Source organism: Sceloporus undulatus, chromosome 5, assembly GCF_019175285.1.
Source record: "Sceloporus undulatus isolate JIND9_A2432 ecotype Alabama chromosome 5, SceUnd_v1.1, whole genome shotgun sequence".
NCBI lineage: Eukaryota > Metazoa > Chordata > Lepidosauria > Squamata > Phrynosomatidae > Sceloporus > Sceloporus undulatus.
In genome coordinates, this window is record NC_056526.1 from 123768242 (window position 1) to 123788362 (window position 20121).

At 38.9% G+C, this 20121-nt stretch overlaps 1 protein-coding gene across 1 annotated transcript in view; it reads right to left on the bottom strand.

Annotated features, from left to right (window-relative positions):
• Positions 1–231: 231 nt before the first annotated feature.
• SGCZ (sarcoglycan zeta) overlaps positions 232–20121 on the bottom strand; it is a 610988-nt gene continuing 591098 nt past the window's right edge. The window contains exons 6-8 of the mRNA XM_042468999.1: positions 19684–19756; positions 8841–8964; positions 232–1094 (exon numbers count right to left, since the gene is read on the bottom strand). Of these exons, the coding sequence (XP_042324933.1) occupies positions 894–1094; positions 8841–8964; positions 19684–19756 (398 nt within the window). The 3' untranslated portion in view covers positions 232–893. The remainder of the gene's footprint in view (positions 1095–8840; positions 8965–19683; positions 19757–20121) is intronic.

A 20121-nucleotide genomic window follows, 5' to 3' on the forward strand; every position in this document is an offset into this window, starting at 1 on the left:
TCTATCATGGGACTCCTAATGGTCTCCCTTCCATTTTACTGATCAAGCCCATAGATCCATTTAGCCTCAGTAGTCCTGCAATGTCTGATGCTCCTATATGCAGTAGGAGTGCTTTACATGCAGTCGCTAGGTAATCATTCCAGTGCTGAACACTTATTAAAATTGGGTGCTGTTTTATGTCTGAATATGTGATATTGCTAAATGCTCCAAAATGTTAACCAAATCTTTAAAAAAAAACATTAGGTGCAGGAGACAAACAGTAACAATGCACTTTGCCATCATCTTCTTCTTAAAGGAGCGATTCTGTCTCTTGCTGTTCAGAATGTGAATTAAATTTTAATAGTTGAGTAAAAGCAAGCATTATACAATGCTTCAACTTTTTTTAAAAAAAATCAAGGATAAAAGCTTACATCTAAAAATGGTGGCCATATGAAAATTGTGCTTTCAGACAGTAGAGTTATTTATCATACCAATTCATCTCATCTTTAGACTCTGGGCAATTTTATACAGTTATTATATCTATATCTATATATCTATATTTATGTATATATGTGCAGTTTCTCATTTACAGTTCCTGCAAAAATCTAAAACAATGTGCTTCACTTCATATATAGCAAAGGCACCTGTGTTATTCTCCCTTTTGGGCAAAAGGTGGTACTAAGATCCAGGTTTCCTGAAGAAGACGACCATTTCATTCTACCTTCCATCATCCATCTTGAACGTCCATAAGCCAGACAAAAAGGTTGCATTTTATTCCTTGCTTATACTGGAAGAAGTTGTTCTGTGGCCTGTTTGGAGCTTCATAACTGCACGAGGGAAACCGAGCACAACTGTGAAGCAGAGGGACAGTAACAAAAAGGCTATTCTGGTGTGAGGAGAGATCAGGCGTTCTTTCAGCTCCACAAACAGATGTTGCTACTGGACTGACATGTGGAGCCTGCTCCCGCTGGTGAAAGGTAAAGTTTACCATTGGGACAAACACAAAGCTCATAGATAGTTTGTCGAGTAGCCGATGAGCTCGATGAGGAGGAAGAAGATGAAAACGAACCCATGGGTAGATTCCCTAATCGGATCGAGTCTGCATTTAAAAATATCTAGGAAGCAGAGGAAAAAAGAAAGAAAGGTAATTTCACAGTATATATGAAACACTCTGAGGAGTGCATATACATTAAATGGCTGAGATCCTGTATTGTTCTGTACATCATCCCACTGTCCACCTCTGGTGGGGAGGGGGGTGATTCAGAGAAACAGCTGTTCTCAGTTTGGTCAGATGGAAGAAATGAGGTTGTTAAATGGATGGCACCTGTTTTTTCTTTCCCTAAGGAGATCAGATCATCTGGATCTTCAAAGTCACTAACGTGATGCCAGTCAATAAATGCTCAGTGGACCCTTCTTCCTGTATTTTATACAAAACTGAATAAAGATTAAAAATTAGCAGTTGAAAAACTACATTCCCCACACTATCCAGCCACTAAGAAGGCAGACACACATTCAAGGTATCTATGACTGCACCCTATACATCTGTTGTTATGGACTACTAGATGTTACAAAGAGAAGCTGAGATGGAATTTCTGGACTCTAGTAGAGCTTCTCTACATTTTGAGTTCCATTTGAGGTAAATTTTAGAACGGGAAAATCAGCCACTTTTGTTTTCTCTTGCCTTCATCTTTGTTTTGAAAGAAATTTTGGAAATGCCATTCAATGCAGCATCGTTATTGCCATTTCACTGGCCAAAATTAATAGGTAGTGCTATTTCTAGCATTCAGAAGATCATGTTGTACTTACCTGTGATATATGTGCTGAAGCCTGGGAGTCTCTCAGGAAACAGAGGTAGAAAGCCTAAATTAGAACTAATGTGATTGAATGCACAGGAATTCATACCCAGATGAGTAAAGCACTCAAAGCCTGGGGCTTGGATCACTTTATTTGTTATTTTGATTTCTACCACATTTGAATTTTTTTTTACTTTAATCTTTTTCCTTGTCAAGTTTGAAGAAATTCATTAATTTTAGAAAATTCTTATTAAAAAAATGAAATTAAAAGAAATTGTCACCCATTCCTAGGGAAAAAGAAGGCAATTTTGGTTTCAAGTTGAGGTTTCAGTTATACATTCTATGGGTAAGTATTGTTAGCTATGTTTCTGTAGAGCTATAAAATTTCATTAATATAATATAATTATATTTATTATATTAAAACAGTGGAACCTACAACAAATGTTCCAGTGTGAAGGGTTCCAGTTTTTCCATTGGCTTTCTTTCTTTCTTTCTTTCTTTCTCTCTTTCTTTCCTCATATAAGTCAGCCAGTATTTTTTTGCCACAGGGTATGCATAGTCCTTACTGCAATGTTCTGAGATTTCTCCTTAAGGTTTATTTCTTTGTTCAAGTAAAATTTTTGTACTACTTCAGACATGTGGGATTTACTTGGGCCTAAAGATGCTCCCATCTTGTCTGTGGACGGTGCCATTTTAGCTACATAACCACTGGTGTCCACCTTTGAAATAGTGGTGATGATAACTACTAACAATATAAATAAAGAGATAGGCGAGCCAGTGTGCTATAGTGGTTTGAACACTGGGCTAGGATTTTGGGGACAAGGGTTTACATCCTCACTCAGGCACAGAGACCTAGGTCCAAAAACACTCTAGATATAATCCAGTATGAGATTGCTTTAACTGCCCTGGCTCAGTGCTAGGAAATCCTGTGAATTATAGACCTGTTACAGACTGCCAAAATAAAGCTGCTTTGGGTCTCTTTGGAGGTATGCTGTTTAAATGATGCATGCACCCTAAGAATCCGGAAGCTGCACCAAAGCTGTACTCCAGTGCTTAGGAATGGAGTGTGGCTTTGGCGCGACCTCCGGACTTTTAGGACCCATGCATCATTTAAATAGCATACCTCCAAAGAGACCCAAAGCAGCTTTATTTTGGCAGTCTGTAACAGGCCTTAGAAATGTAGAAAGGTGCATGCAAACACACAAAACCAATGCAACCTTAAGAACCATATAAGACTAACAGAAAGAAAGGTGTGGATGGTTGGATAGAGAGATAGTTTATTGTGGCACCAGAGCTCTCTGACAGAGAAGGCTAAATGTCTCACAAAACTACAATGAACAGAATTCCCTAGTATTGAATTCCCTAGTATTGAGCAAGAGCAGTTAAAACAGTCTCTGACTGGATTATTTCTGCAGTGCATTTTGAATCTTAGTGGATGACCTTGGGAAAGTCATATTTTCTCAGCCTTAACATAAGGCAATGGCACATATCTGCAGATTGTTGTAAGTTGAAGTAAAACAGAAGGCACACAACAGCAACAAGAAGAGAGAGGGGATCATTAGTATTGTCCTGTTCCAAACAAATGGATTAATGCAGATTATTTAGTGCTGGCTTGCTAAGAGAAGCAAATGCTGGACTGATGTTTTTCCCCTTCAGTTGTTAAACATCTGGCATGTGCTGGCACACCAGACCTCAATCAGTTGAGAGTAACTGGGTAGATAAAACAAAGATAAAATGGAGGTCAAAACAACTTTGTGGTAGGAGTTTACCACAGGCCAACAAAGCCTGCGTTTCTCAAACAAATCTCCAAGATGCAAGAACTGGTAGTTATAGGGGCTTTAATTATCCTGATAACTTCTGGGAGATTAGCCCTGCTAAGCATAGGCTTTCCAGCAAACTCTTTATGTGCACTGCAAATAATTTCCTCTTTGAAAAGTCAGGAATCCTGGACTTGATTCTAACCAAGAGATAGGAATTGGTTACTGGAATCAAAGCCACTGATACTTTAGATGGAAGTGATTATGTAATGCTAGAATTCATGAACGAAAGAAGAATATAGTCAAACACAAACCTTGAATTTCAGGCAAACTGATTTTATCAAGCTCAGGGAAATAACTGGATAAATTCCCATGGCTAGAGAGGCTAAAGGAAAAAAGACAACCAATATGATATGAATGGGTTTTCATAAAGAAGTAGCTAAAAGCACAAATGCAAACAGTTCTGTGAAAGAAGAAAAATTGGAGCGATCTGATAGATAAGGAATGTTTGTGGCTGGCCAATAAACTTGAGGGGGAGGTGAAAAGAAAAAAAGAAAGAAAGCATGTATAAAGAATGGAAGGAAGAATAGATCACCAAGGAAGAATATGGACATGTAGCCCAAACTTTCAGGAATAGTGTAAGGATTGTAAAAGCTCAAAATGTTCTGAGACTGGCTAGGCAAGAAGGAGACAACAAGAATCCCCTCCCACTCCAAAAATGGTTGAAGCAAGAGAATGATCAAGGGAGTTGAAGCCCAAACAGCTGGAGGACCAAAGTTTGGGAATCAGTTTGCTAAAAGAACACTGTGTGCATCCATGCATCAGAGAGACCTTGGCAATCAATATGAATTGCAAATTAAGTTTGATAAAAAGTTAGTTAACAATCAACTAGTTAACCTAAATGAGTTCAAATCTGCAGGGACAGATGAACTGCATCCCTCAGTGTTGAAATAATTTCCTGATGTACTTGCAGAAGCACCTGGCATCATGTTTTAGATGTCTTGGAGAGTAGATGAGGTGCCAGAGGATGAGATCAGCAAACATTATCCCTCTTTTCAAAAAAGAAAAAAAAAATCCAGGAAATTAAAGGCCAGTTAGCCTGACTTCAATACTAGGAAAAATATTAGGACAGATTACCGAGGATTCTGTCTAGTAGTATCTTGATGGCAATTGTCAAGAACAACTAATCTTATATCTGTGAAATTGAAGCCTTTCACAGCTACTGGTCATAGTTTTCTGTGGGTTTTCCAGGCCATGTGACCATGTTCTGGAAGAGTTTATTCCTGATATTTTACCTGAATCTGTGGCTGGCATCTTCAGAGGGTGATGGCATGGAAGTATGTGGGATATATATACTTGTGTGATCCTTGGTTGGGATGAAGTGATTTACATGGTAACCTGTGTGTTAGTCTGCTATTGAATGGCAAGGCCTCAGGGTGGGAGGGTATGTGGTAGGATATGTGTGTCTATTTAAATAGCAATCCATTGTCTGCGGGGAAACCCCCTGACCCTGGGTCGTGTTCATTTGCATGTATTGAACACAACCTCCAAATGCGCTACAGATTGACAAAGAAAATCCATCAAATGCTGTGCTCAGCGGAGGACAGGAGAGGCCCTCTCACTGCTGCAGCAGTTTACAGCATACTGAGAAACTGTGGACCACTAAACTCAGTGTTCAAACATGAATCAAAGAACATGAGAGACACTGCAGACTGGGCCAACCAGAAAAATCAGCAGTAGCAGAACACATCACAAACCTACCTGAGCATAGGGTGCTATTTGAAAACACTGAAATTCTGGACCATCCCAGCATCTACCAGGTCAGAATGCACAGGGAAACCACTGAAATCCACAAACAACTGGACAACTTCAACAGGAAAGAAGAAACACTGAAAGTAAACTGTGGGGCTGTGTAGACCGACCATTAAGGCCGGCCTGGGGGTGGAGTCGGAGTGTGGCATCCATATGATGCAGCACCAAAGGAGTGACTTAAAGCTTTAGTGCTGTGGGTATCATACCCTTTCCAGGGCACAAAAAGGAACTGCTTTTTGCAGCTCCTTTTTTTGTCCTGGAAAGGCTAGATCAGAGCCACGCCATGTGGTTGGCCTGATCCGGAAACCACACGCAAAAATTAAGGCTCTATGGCCTTACCATCAACAACAGATCAACACACAGATTAATATGTAAATCACTTCCTCACAACCAAGGCTCACACATGTATATATGCCTCACTTACTTCCATGCCCCCATCCTCTGAAGATGTCAGCCACAGATGCAGGCAAAACATGAGGAATAAACTCTTCTAGAATGCACCCAAAAAAACCTACAGAAAACTACAACCTTTTGAATCTTTGAATGAATCTTTTTTTATTCAGGTCATTCATTTAGTAGATAGTGGGAATGCTCAGGATGTCATCTATCTGGGGTTCAGCAAAGTGTTTGATAAGGTCTCTCATAATATTTTGATTAGCAAGCTGATCAGATGGGATGGATCTATTCTGGAATATATAAGTTGATCCATAACTATTTGGAAAACCTTGCTCAAAGAGTTGTCATAAATGGCTGCACTTCAGACTGGAAGGATGTCTTGAGTGGTGTGCCTCAGGGTTCTGTTCTAGGGCATCCTTTTCAAGTTTGTAGATGATAGAAAACTTGAAGGGCTGGCTAACACACTGGAAGATAGGGACACAATTCAAAAGAACCTTGATAAGCTAGAAAATTGGTCAGAATACAATGAAATTCAATAAAGACAAATGCAAAAGTCTACATTTTACCCCCCAAAACCAAATGCATACATATAGGATGGGTGAAACAGGTCTTAGAGGTACTACATGTGAAAAAGGTCTGGGGATAATTGTTGATCATAAAATGAACATGACTCAGCAATGTGATGCTGCATGAAAGAAGGTAAATGCTATTTTAGCCTACGTTAATAGAAATATAGTTTCCAAGCTGAGGGAAGTAATAGCCCTCCTGTATTATGTGGTGGTCAGGCTTCATCCGCAGTAACACATCATTCTGGTTGCCTCATTTTAAGAGATATAGACAAATTGGTACAGGTTCAAAGAAGGGCAATGAGGATGATAGGCGGTATGAAAAACAAAACATATGAGGAAAGGTTGAAAGAGCTGGGCATGTTCAGCTTGGTGAAGAAAAGACTAACAGGTGACATGATTGCACTCTTTGAATATGTCAAGGGCTGTCACAGAGAGGAGGTGATAGGCATGCTCTCTATTGCCCCAGAGGATAGCACCATCTGTAATGGCTTGAAATTTCAGGAGGGTAGGTTTTGATTGAACTTTTAGAAAGCACATGTTGAAAATAAGAATGGTTCAGGAATGTAAGCAATTGCCTATAAAGTGGTGGGGTGTCCTTCTGTGGACATCTTCAAAAAGAGTCTGGGCAGATACCTGCTGGGGACGCTTTACCTGGTGATCCTGCACTGATCAGGGGGTTGGACTCAATAGACCCTGAGGCCCCTTCCAACTCTGTGATTCTAGGTCAGGGAGAAGAAGGTTGGAAAGAACAATTCTCGCTCATCTTTTCTCATACTGATCCCACCACTGTCAATGTCATTGTCAAAACATTAATAGACCTACGGGCCTGCTCCATCTCCCTCTGGCCTCAGGCAAAGGGAATAATCCCAGGGCAAGAGGTATGTATTGATTTTTTTAACCCTGTGATGCCATCTGCAATTGCTGTGTGGACTGCTATGGATTCTCCAAGTGGCTGGCATTAAGGTTCAGCAGGATGGAGCAGTCAGTTCAGAGAAATTCTGAGTTGCCTCAGTAGTCACTGCCTCAAGAGTTGTCAAACATGGTACCACAGTGTTGTTTGTCATGGCTTTTCTACTTATTTTTAATGTTTCCAATCTCTTCCCCCCCCCCCACTATCTTCCTCACCCTACTGCAAGAAGACGAAGCTGCACTATGTTTCCTTTACTGCCATATTAATATGATCCCCTGTGACATTATTTGTGACATTCTTACATCTCAAGTATTGGCCTGAAATAACAGGGCTTAGAATGCTCTTTGCCCAGGAGTCTTGTTGGTAAATGAGAAAAAGGGGTGCAGGATCTGTCAAGGGAGGATTTGGGGAGGGTAACAACATTTTTCTTAGCCTTCAGATTGATTTGGGTTTTGAAAAGAAAAAAAAAATGCAGTTCATTTCCAGGTTAATCCAAGAAAAGCACTGGAGAGTTTCTCTATCCCTAATAAGGATGGGCTGAACTTGCTTTACCATTGACTAACACTCATCCTCATGTTCCTAGTAATCCAACAATGTTTTTGGTACCAATTCAATGTATTTTGTGACTTCCAGGGGTTGCACAGATCACTGCTAAAAGCCAATATCCATTTGACATTTGGGGTTCCCATTCATCATCCCAACATCTTGAAATTGCTGACTGATCCAAGGACAGCAATGGTTGTTTTCACTGGGGCTAGCTGTAGAAAGCTCTTTGCCATTAGAGGCATCAGAGCAAATAACTACCAACTGTAATTTTCTACATGATTTCCTTTCATGATTTTAGAGTGATAACAATAACCTTTTTGACCTGTTTTTCCCCCTTAAATTGTTCTCAAAAGCTCACCATGGCATCAATATTTAACTATCAGCTGTTTTGTAGCAAATCTGACAGCTTCCTCCAAGGGACAAACTAGTGTGGACTCTTGCACTCATGCCAATAGAAATTGATAGAACTCCATGGCGATGTAATGACTGGCAATAAAGCTTCTTTTTGTACAATCCAAGCAGCCATAATTCTGATTCAATACATGAGTTTGGGCTGGTGGTTAAATATTGATATGAAGCTGAAGGCTGGGGCATAGAACGTACACACATCAAAGTTTGTGAAGAGCTTTGAAAATGAAGAGCACTACATAACACTGTATTCTTTGGCAATATTGATTTAGCTAGAGCTCATTTATCAGTCCCACTTAGGGAAGAAAAGAGGTCATGCATTTTTTATCACTAATGCAGCAATTAGATTTGTACGTTGGTGGGCATCAGGATAATGAAGTTTGAAAAGTGCACTGAAGTTCACTGAAAGTAGGGAAGGAACAATATAATTTGGTTTGCCCTGCAACATTTTGCATTTCCCATTGTTCAGTTTAAAGATTCCCAACTATTAATATGGCTGATATATTATTGATGTGATCAAGATCACTAGAAACTGAGCCTTTTCAGTATGCTAGAAAAAAGGATTTTTAATGCAGAGGAAACACAGAAACAGCAATGAGCTTTAGTAATGATTGTCCAAGTTGCATTGTCCACCCAAATGTTGATGTCATGAATTTCTAGTCAAACTTACCTCCCCTTCTGTGGATTGCAAGTGAAGCTCTTTCCTACAGGTGGCTTTTAAATCCCCTGCAGCTGCACTCACTTGTATTCCTTTTGGAGCTTCCATTATCAAAGATCTAGTTGGCGATTCAAGCCTGAAAGTGTTAAAAAGACAAAGAAATTAAACACAAACAAATGAAAACAGAAAAAAGCTTTATAAGATGATATGTTATACACATGACCCAATAGCACAGGTAAACTATTTTCTTCGAGACAATGGATAAACAAAACTTCATCTGACTTTCCGGTGGTATGGAAAATCAACTTGCAAGATAAAAAGGGGCTTCTTACAACATTCATAGTCTGTTCAAAGTTCTTTCAGATCTTCTATCAGGTCTTCGTGGAATTCAGTCTGTTTCTGGAATGAAGCCCATTTATTTCTGTGCATTTTACATTTAATCATGTCTTAACAGCATATATGATGTTGTATCATATCAGCAAGTAATCTGAGCTTTGTTCAAGCTTGTCTGGAGCGAGACCTTGTAGTCAGTGATATCTGATGATGTCAGTAGGACAGTGAATCCACACTGTGTTTTAATCCAAACACTGGAGGATCTATACAGGATGATGAGTCATAGATCCAGAATAGGTTCAAAACCTTGAACAGTTCTTTTAATTCAAGAGTAGCAAAGTACAGGCCATGGACTGCATTCAGTCCTTGGACTACACTGTTGTGGGCTACACAGTAACATCAAGCCCTCCAAATATTGGGGTTTTTTAAAAAAAATTATGTGATTTTGGTTTTTTTTAAGCATCCCAAAATGCAAGGAAAGTCCCATCCAATGTGCATAAATATAAAAGAAGCTGAAAGAGTATTTTAAAAACTCAAAGAATTTTCAAATGTGGTACTCAACAACATATTTTCCGTAGACCTCCCAAACAAACTGAACATGACCATGCATTATTGATGCAGATTAGTTCTCTGATCAGGTTTGATTATATATATATATGTTAATTTTAGACATGTTGATTCTACCCTTCAGGTAAGAATTCTCAAGGCACCTTACATAATAAGAAAAATAAACTAGAACAACAAACTTTAATACACACAACCCCTCAAAAGCATATTTCCCCCCCACATAGAAAATCCAGTTGCAAATTACATCTGATTCTGCATGGGTCTAAAATGTAGCAAGCTGAGCCAATCCTTTTTTAAAAATATGATCAGCTTTATGGATTTTTTTTTTTTTACAATAAACTACATCTTTCCTTTGAAATGAATTTCATGGTCTCCAAATGCTCACACCCAGATCTGGAGACATCACAAGCCAACATAATTACATTTAAACATAAGTACTTTTATGTTTACTCTCTAAAATGAGGATGAGGCTTTAGAAATATTTGCAATTTGTCTTAACTATGTTGGTGTGTTTTTCTTAACATTTTTTTTATTTCACCCCACAAATTACAGCAAAACATATTTGTCTCTTAAGAAAGAGAAGTGGTCTAAAATACTGGAAGGTTCTCTTTTGAAAGAACCGACTTTCTTTTCAGTGAATAAATTTCTCAGCATCATTTATTTTACAGCTATCAACCAACACAATTTTCTTTCCTCCCTTAGGCAACAGACAGGTACACCACAATATGATAAAATAGACCACATTTGGTATAGACTTCTCTAATGCTCCTGGGATTTTTTTTTAAAAAAATGAGTGTAGTTTAACATAAGAATGCTTCTAGCTGTACAGACAAGAGTTATAATGTGTGGAACAAAAGGGTTTTATATGGGATTTGAAGCTATCACTAAAGTTAAGGATATTTAAGTTCCATTGATTCCAGTCAGAGAGATTTAAGACGGTACTTCACTCTCCAGTGAAATCAATGGGAGTAGAGAGCACTTATTTTTGATGGGATCTTATCATGCATGTGACTATATCCAGGATAATAATTTAAACTTACTGGAACAGTCATTTCCTGAAAGTATTTCAGACACATTTTTGGAATAACATCACAATACATATACATATTGCAACTGGGAAAAATACAATCTATCTCTTCTTCTTTCAGGATCAGGTCAGTGATATAAAGACTTATCTTCAAAGAGATACATATCTCTGGGATTTGCTAATCCACTTGCTGTGAATGTCCAGTATTCTACATCAGACACAATGGCCCCATACAGATGGGCCAAAATAAAGCTGCTTTCAGGCCACTTTGGAGGTATGCTGTTTAAATGATGCATGCGTCCTCAGAGTCCAGAAGCTGCTCCAGAGCTGTGTTCCAGTCCTTAGGACTAGATCGTGGCTTTGGCACGGCTCCTGGACTCTGAGGATGCATGCATCATTTAAACAGCATACCTCCAAAGTGGCATGAAGCAGCTTTATTTTGGCCTGTCTGTATGGGGCCTAAGTTAAGTATATTACTGTAGGTGTTGCAGTTAACAATGTAGGTGTGTTACTGGGTATTACATCACTAAAAGAAACCTTAGTACCAGAAGTAGAAATAACATGGGAAGAACAGGGATAGGTTCCTGCACTACAAAAGAGAACAGCAGCTCAACATGCTTCAGCAAACGTTTCATTCTAAACTAACATTATGCGTATGTGAAATGAAACAATCATGCTAAATAGGCCTTGCATAAATAAACAAAAAGATTCTGAATCTTCTTGACACTAATTGAAGGCTTTTTCCAAAATTCATCCAGGACAACTCTTGCTTTTACTAGCATTCACTCTTCTATTATTTCTGTTTTGGTGGTCAAACATATAGTTTTATGCTTTTTTTAAAAAAAAACATGCCTGGGGGGCCTGGAGAAGCAAGATGGTCTCCCCTTTTCATTTTGTTTTGCTGTTCAAATGTGATCTGTAAGGGATTCTGGAGGCAGATGCCTTTTACCTGGTGCATAGCTATAGTAGGATTTTTTTTTTTAAAAAAAGTGTATATTAAAAAGTGTACATTGTAGGAAACAATAGTGAATTAAATGTACAAAAATCATTATAGGCATACCACAATTAACAAAGCTTTTGACAAGGAAGCTCTTCAATGGAACAAAAGGGTTTTATATGGGATTTGAAGCTATCACCAATGTTAAGGATATTTAAATTCTATTGATTTCAGCCAGAGAGATCTTAGAAGGTACCTAGCTCTCTAATAAAATCAATGGGAGTATTTTTTAATGGGATCATATCATGGTTGTGGCTATGTTCAATAAAACAATTTAAACTTACTGGAACAGTCAGACACATTTTTGGAATAACATCACAGTGGCACTGAATTCCCCCTATCTACCATCCTGGATGTGTCTGTTCCAAAGACCCCCATCATGGCCGCTGATGACAGAATGAAGGGCCTAGCCACAGGGATGTAGCCAGGTGCCCTGTTTCCACCCTTATTGGCCATAGTGGGGGCCTTCAAGATGGATGTAAGCAGGTATGGGATATATGGTGGCATCAGGCCCATGGCCTGGGGAGTGACTTGGGTTGGAACCAGGAGCAGGTTACCATTGGGCATGGTTCATGGTATCCTGCCTGTCTGTTCAGGCCCTAAAACACATTAAAGTGTTCTTCTTTTTTTGTGGTTAAGAATCTATCTCTATTCTTGCCATGTTATTTCTACATCTGCTGCCCAATTTTTTGTTAAAGAATTAATTTGCAGGAACAGATTACTTTGCTAACTGAATATGTTAACCGTGTGTGTGTGTGTGTGTGGAAAAAGTGTTCACAACAAATGTACAAATCAGGTAAACATGTTTACACAGATGTGTGTATTGTAAGAACTACACACAAAAGCCCACATAAATTCCTGGGCAGACTTTCTTTATTGTGAGGAGAGGGAGTATAAACTGTTGCAGGGCCATATGGACATGTTAGAAGATACAGGAAAATTCCAAGGTACTTTTTTAGGTTCAAAGAATATTGAAATGGGTTGGTTGGAACAACCTGGTATTCCCTGGTTTCAAATCTCTTGCTAAACTTGAATGTAAGTGTTTGAAAGTCCAGGAACCCAAGAACAAATCAATGTAGATACTGAAAGAATAAACAGCTTATAGTGTCTTAACTTTATTCATCGATCGTGTGCTGTATTCTTAGGGACAATCTGAGATAAGTACACACTCTTCTTTTGGTTTCATTGGAAATCAAATAGACATATGAGAACAAAATTCAGCCCTAGAAGAAATATTAGTTTGTCAATCTCTGAAACAAGGAAACAAAAAGTGTCTATTTTTCATATGACTTTCACAATCAATATTTAGTTTTATGTCCAGAAGGTAAGGCTAAGGTGACCTCTGTATTTTCAAGAGCCAAGGTAATAGTGGGTTGATTTTAGCAATTCATCATGGTAATTTAAAAATGGTTTCAATAATTTAAAAACTTTAAGATATTGACAGCATTAAATGTTGCAGTGAAAAAATCAGAGTCTATCGGAGATAATATTCTAAAAAAAAAATGGATGAAAATCCTGTAAGAGTCGTATCTCTGACACTGGATTTATATATGTGGTAATAGCCTTTGGGCAGTTTGTAATGTTGGTATCCAGTAAAGTGTTGCTGTTATGTTACCATGTAGAATTGTGCATCGGTTTGCATTGTGTAGTGAGGTGCATCATGCATAATGCATGTCACAGACTGATGTGTATTGGGAACTCTTGCTGGTCTCCCAATATGCATCTTAAGAATTCACTAACAGGGTTTCTTAAGTCCTCTGCTACATTAAATAAAATATTATACAGGATTCTGGTGATAGAATTTGAACTCTTGGAATTAATAATAGTTTAGGATTTTGAGGAATAAGAAAATAATAAAATATATTTGTTTATGTTTCATGGGGAAATTAAAGTAGGGGCTATGACTATGGGGAGCAAGAACTGAGGCCTTTTTATCATTCATTCTTGTGACCTCAAAACCAAAATAAAAACAGATCCAGACACCTTCCTGACCCTACTTTAGATAGCATGAGAAGATTTAAATTTTAGCAGACTTGGCTGGGAATTCTATAAACATGTCTGTTCTGTTTAAGAAGGTAGTGATGACTATAAAAAGATAATTCCAACTCAGTTTGCACTCAGTTAAGTCAACAGGTGGAAGAGGAGAGGGTCGAATCCTGCCTTTCACAGTAGGCTCAGGCCAAAGCAAATTTCTGCAGCTTCACTTAACTCGTCTGTTCATTCTGATCAATAACTTTTGCCATCTTGACCACATTTTTCTCTTCTTGATCAAGTAGCTTGGTCACATGTGCCCCAGTTCCCTCCTGTGAAATGTCTGAGGGCATGTGGTGTTTGGGGATGCAAAGGAGAAACAGAAAGTAAGAGTGGGGAAGTCATCATGTTTTAAACTGGAATTCCTTCCCCCCCCCTCCTGGACTTTAGCTGCCTGGTTCTGAGAGAGGCAAGACAATTACAACCCCATTTGATGTTATATGAGTGTCAAAAAGATGGCCACCTTCTATACTTTCCTCAAATTATTTCATGCAGATCGTGTCACAACTACCTTACTATCAATCCTAAATATCTCATTAACCAAGGCATCTCAAAGCTGAACACTAATTGAATGGAACATTCCATTATTTTTGACTTAGCTAGTATGCTTTATTGTACTGGAGACCATGGAAAATAATTGATTGCTTTGATGTTAACAGGTCTAGATAGATACTGAAAGAGGAGGCAAGGGCAGAGGAAGCCACAGAGCCTGTGTTTTAAAGAAAGTTCATTGCCAAGGTGGCAGTGAAATATAAAATGACATTTTAAGAATCGAAGAATTTACAGATTATGAACAGATGATTAGATAGCTATAGATAGGTAGGTAGGCAGGCAGGCTGATCTTTATCAGGGCAGATGGATGCAATTATTCCAGGTATAGTTTCGCTGTGGCCTTGAATTTTCTAAAGTTTATGAGAGTGACTCACAAATCATTTGCATTCTTGTGTCATAGCAACAGCTGTATACGTTAACTCTCACTTACACATCAACTCCTCCATCATTAGCAAAGGAGGCACATTATGACATCCAACGCTTCCAAGACCATCTCTCTGAGGATGCTGTATATACTCAAGGTTAAGACCAGACATTTTAGTTTAAAAAAAAAAAGATCCCCAGGAAATCTACGTGGATTTTCCATTGGCCAGTATTAGTACTGTTCTTCAACTCTTTTCAAAAAAGGAACTATCTTCTCTGAGCAGTGTGGCAAAAGGTGAGAACTTACTCCATCCTGGGAGAAGCTAAAAGAAGCACCAAACCCCTCTACATTCTCTGCCATGGTACTGTGACTGGCTTTTTTGAATGCCTGAGCAAGTAAATGGCAGCAATGGCAGCTTTTTGACTCTTTCCCTTAAAGGAGCACCTAGGAATCAGGATTTGAGTACATATTTTAGCAACCCTTCCTTCCTTCCTTCCTTCCTTCCTTCCTTCCTTCCTTCCTTCCACTGTGCAGAAGGGATAGAGGGACTATTTAAAGACTAAGGGAGGAAAGTAAAGGGGCTTTTCAAGATCTGGGAAACCCTGGTCAGCAGAATCTTACTTATTTCCCGTCCCTGCCTTCCCCTTGAGCCTTTTAATATAAAGGGAGGACTATTCCTACAATCTCACACTCACCATTTTCTTACCTTCTTGAGTTTGCCATGTAGTTGCCAGGGGGAAGGTGAGGACAACTGAGGTATGATGGGAGTATGATAGCCATTACACAACATAGGCTTTCTCTGAGATCTCCTAGGGGTGTCCTAGGGGGTAACAGTGTCATTGTGTGCCAGCTATTAGACACTGCTAGTGATGATGCTCAGATGCTCTCCTAGCCCCTACTTGGCTGCAGTGAGGACAGGAAAAAGGTGGCTCAAGGGAGACTCCTTGTACAGTTTTGAAATACATTCCTGCAGTAGAGATAAATTGATTAAATTAAGGCTGGAATATTCTCTAGTCTTTACATGTACATATGTACCACAGTTGTGCTGCTGTACACTGAATTTCAGCACAACACCCCCATCCCCAGTTACCTGACAGAAGCTGCTATGATCAGTGGGGGTCTCAGGAAGCAGTTGGCTGATTTTTTACACCCTCTCATGAATAATCCCTATTGTAATAGGCAGATATAAGATCCTGTTGCATTCCTTCCTCATGCTGAAGATTGTTCATACAAGGGTGGGTGGGAATGGCAGCCAGCTGCTTTCTGAGCAACAAGGGAACAGACCCCTATTGATCACAGCTGCTACTACCAGATAAATGGGGCTGGGGGGGGGGCTGGGACTGTGGAGGAGCCAAGAATACATAACTCCAGGGTAGCCATTCATAACTGATACAGGATTCTGGCCAATGTATTTTCCTCTGTGAGAATGAATAACTTAAATAAACATATCCCTACTGTGTAGTATAGACTAGGCCCTTTTGAATGGCTTAATGATTCTGCCTCCCACCATCTTAAATATTCTCTTTACTTCCTTCCCTGTGAATCTTATTACAAAACCTGAATTCAACAATTTCTTTTAAAAAGTATTTGTAAAATATCATTCATATAACGCCTTTCCTCCAAGGTGCTCACAGTATTGTGCATGATGATTTCCCTCACATGAATGCCATCCTATAGATTAATCTGAATAATGACTAGTCCAGCATCATCCATTCTGTTTTGTAAATTCAGTCAGAATTTGGATTGAAGTCACCTTGTTTCTAGTCCAGCACTAGCAGACCATGCTGATCCTCCATGGTACTGGAATATATTTCCTGTGAATAACAACTTAAGCAATTGCATTTGTAGATATCTCTGGCTATGGGAGCCAGATGATTTTATGGGAGTCAGGATAATTTGTTGTACTTCAGCAGCACCACTGGGCAGCCAGTGGGGATGATTTTCAGATGACAGCTTTGCAGCAGGTTAGATGGCTGTGAAGTGATATGGAGGACTTATTCCAGCTGTCCCACCAGTTGAAGCATGGTCAAACAAGAAAGCCATTCATTCAAATCAAGGGTGACCAGCAGTGCCAGCTGAACAGGAGGAGATAGGATTGAATGCTGCTCAGTTGGTCTAGGCAGAAAAATTTGCAGCAGCTGGGAGGAGATACACTCACAGCAAGCAACATTTTAAGGGCTAGAATGGAAATAGAGGAGGTGGTGGTGGTGAAGGAGTTGCAAGCAGGGGACATATTGGATCAGCACTTAATCAGAAATATCTTTCATGGCAACTTGTCTGGGGAATAGACCATACCAGCCATGCAATCTCCCATTAAGCAGCTGCTACCATCACCCAACTGATATCTAAGCAACCGTCTCTTTCCCAGGAGAAGAAACATAGTTTGAACTCCTTCTGCCAGCAAAGACATGTCTCAGCCACCTATCAGGATCCTTGTTTGTAAGATGGAGAATGCAATCTTGTCAGCGATTTACCAGTTCTTTAGGTCACCTGTTCCTGGGAAAAGAAGAGGTGGATATTCCAGCCCCATTGAAGTTCTGGGCAAATAATTCTGTGCTCCCACAAGAAGTTACTAGAGGAGCTTTGACTCCAAGAAGAGCAGACAATGACTTTTAGGGAATTTGTGGAATTGTGAACCCTTTTGAGAGACAACACTTGATCTGAACCCCAATACTGTCAGTGTAGGGGAGCAACTCAATGGCTGGAGGCTTCATAACACTCTGGGTTCGTGAACTAAATTTCATGAACAGGATGTACTTAATGTTTCCCTCCTGGAAGAGAATGCAATGATGCCTGAAAGGGGTGTTACAGTTCTATCTAGTCTCATGAAGTTTTTGGTTCTGGCCTGACACTTGAAGCTGCCTTACTTGTTACTTCATTCACCATCTGCCTCCCTGCTTCCTGACTTGACCATCTGCCTGCCTCCAAACAACCACAGCCCATAGATAGCTTCAATTTTTGGTGCTGCTGTTGTTTAATAAACTGGAAGATCCCTGGAAGACTCATGGTTCATATTAACTTACAAAAGCACAAACACACCAAAAGAGATACTATGAAATTTACATGGCAGGATTCTTAAACTTCATCTGCTCCCCCACATAACCACCAACTGCTTTAAATCTATCAGCTTCATTTCAGGTTCTGTAACTTTTAATGGGAATAGAAATCACATTTGGCCACTTTCTGCTTCAGGCTTTTAATGAAAAGGCATCCTGCCATGTCAGTGCCCTTTCTTATTCCCTATCTTTTCAGAGAAAGGCTCTTAGTGATGACATGCAGCTAAGTGCTTTGTAGTAAACACAAAGCCATTGTGCAAGATTTGTGTATCTTCAATGTAGATCAAAGTTTAAAAGGAATCCTACCATCTTTGGCAGCTCCTTGCTGCTTGACCAATTTCCCATCTCATTATGCTCAGTGTTGGCTTTCTGGATTAGCTTATAGTCAGCGGTAGAGTAGCCTTCATAATCAAGGAGGAAGAAAGCTATTAAATTTGATTTTGAGTTTTCCCCAGAGGTACAGATCAACAACACCACAATTTACCCCTCTTATTAAGAAGATGATTGAGGGCATATAATTCCATACGCAACCACAATAGCCTTTATTGTGTATAGAAAATATTGTCTCTTAATGGGTGACTGGTCACACTGAATCACCAATGTTACAACCAACATTTTTGAACTTTAGATGCCACTCAATGTAGCTGCTTATGATGAAAAGCAGCATTGGAAATCTGGCAATTAAACTATTAATATGCAATTCATTTCAATGATTTGAAGGCATGATTCTTTATTTATGCATGGTTTGTTAAAGAAAGTCAGAAAGAGAGAGATTGCTAGGCTTGAGAATTCCACAGGACAGGACCATGGCAGTTAAAAAGTGAAATAATAGAGCTATAATTCTGTAGTGTGAATAGTGCTAGAGAAATCACATACATACATTATTGGTTAGCAAAAAGCCATTAGTATAACAAAATAAAATTGTTTCCAAAATACAATGGCATATGTATATATGATTTTGTATTCTATACCCAGTTTAAAAAGAAATGAAAAGAAAGAGGGGCAAAAGAAAGTATTCAGTCTTAATACAACCTTCCCTTACCATAAGCTCTGTGTCATGAGCAAAGATGGGACTGACCCAAGAAACAGAACTTTAGACTGAAATGCAGCCAATTCTATTAGGCTTACATTTAATCTCTTTTGCAGAAAAAAATATTGATTAGAAGCCAGGAGTGTAGTGACATCTAAACTTTATCAAAGGCTCCACTCAGGAGGCCATTTTAATTTTATAAATATCTCAGTAGGACTTACAAGCTCACTGGAGGTTTTAGGATTTGATAGTTTACTTTTTCATCTTGGATATTTGAGAGAGCACGCAAAAGCCACAACTCAATAGTAGTCTTTATGGGATGCATTATTGTTTCACTGAAGTTAGGAGTGAGATTTTTTTATTTGTGGTCTCCCCCCCCCCCCCCAAAAAAACCCCTTTGGAAATAAAGATTCACACATAAAACATTATCAATAGATATGGCTAAAAAAATAAAATAAAGAAAAGGGCAAATTCAGTTTTCAAGGACAATCCTCAGTGTGCCTAACCTTCTATTGACATTTTTATTCTGCACATCTTGAAATAGCACATAATAAGAATAAGAACTTACCTTTTGAAGGAAGAAGAAGTACTCAGGAACCAACTTTAAATCTACCTCCAAACCAAGATGGTAATATATGAATCATGCACATCCACAGTTTCCCATTATTATGATGGAAGTTACAAATATGGAACAAAAATAGTTTAGTAAGAACATTTACATTTTTGTTAGTGGAAGCCTCTATTTTGTAGGTTATACTTGAGTATACTTGTTTGAGTATAAATATGATTTAATTGTATCAATGAGCATTATGAAGCCATTTATAAATTAAAGCATGGCATATTTATTCATACTCACAAAATGATACCAAAATTAATTCAGTGGTCTTAAGAAACCTACCTGAGGTCTTGTGAAGGTTCTGCTCTGATGTGGGGGGTCTCCACAGAGTGCTCAAATACAGCCCCTTCAGTGCCTAAAAGCATAAATAAGATACAAGAAATGTATGTTCATTGTCAAGACCATATTTTCAAATGTACTACACTTGTAAAACAAAGGTATTTCAAGAAGACAATTTGTTTAGCCATTCAACAGGTTCATATTAGTGAAATTTCTTGAAATTAACCTTGTGGAAACATTTCATCTTTGAAAGGAAATAAAATGCATGACGAAGTTTTGCTTCTTTCTTGTAGAGCTAAAGAGAGAACACTTGTCTAGGCATTTCTGGGCCCCCCAGTGCAATTCTATGGTCAGCTGGAGGACCTAGAGATTTTGCTGAAGGACCTAGAGAGGAAGAGGGTAGAAACCTCTAATTTCTGAGGCAAACATTGTCTTTTGTTC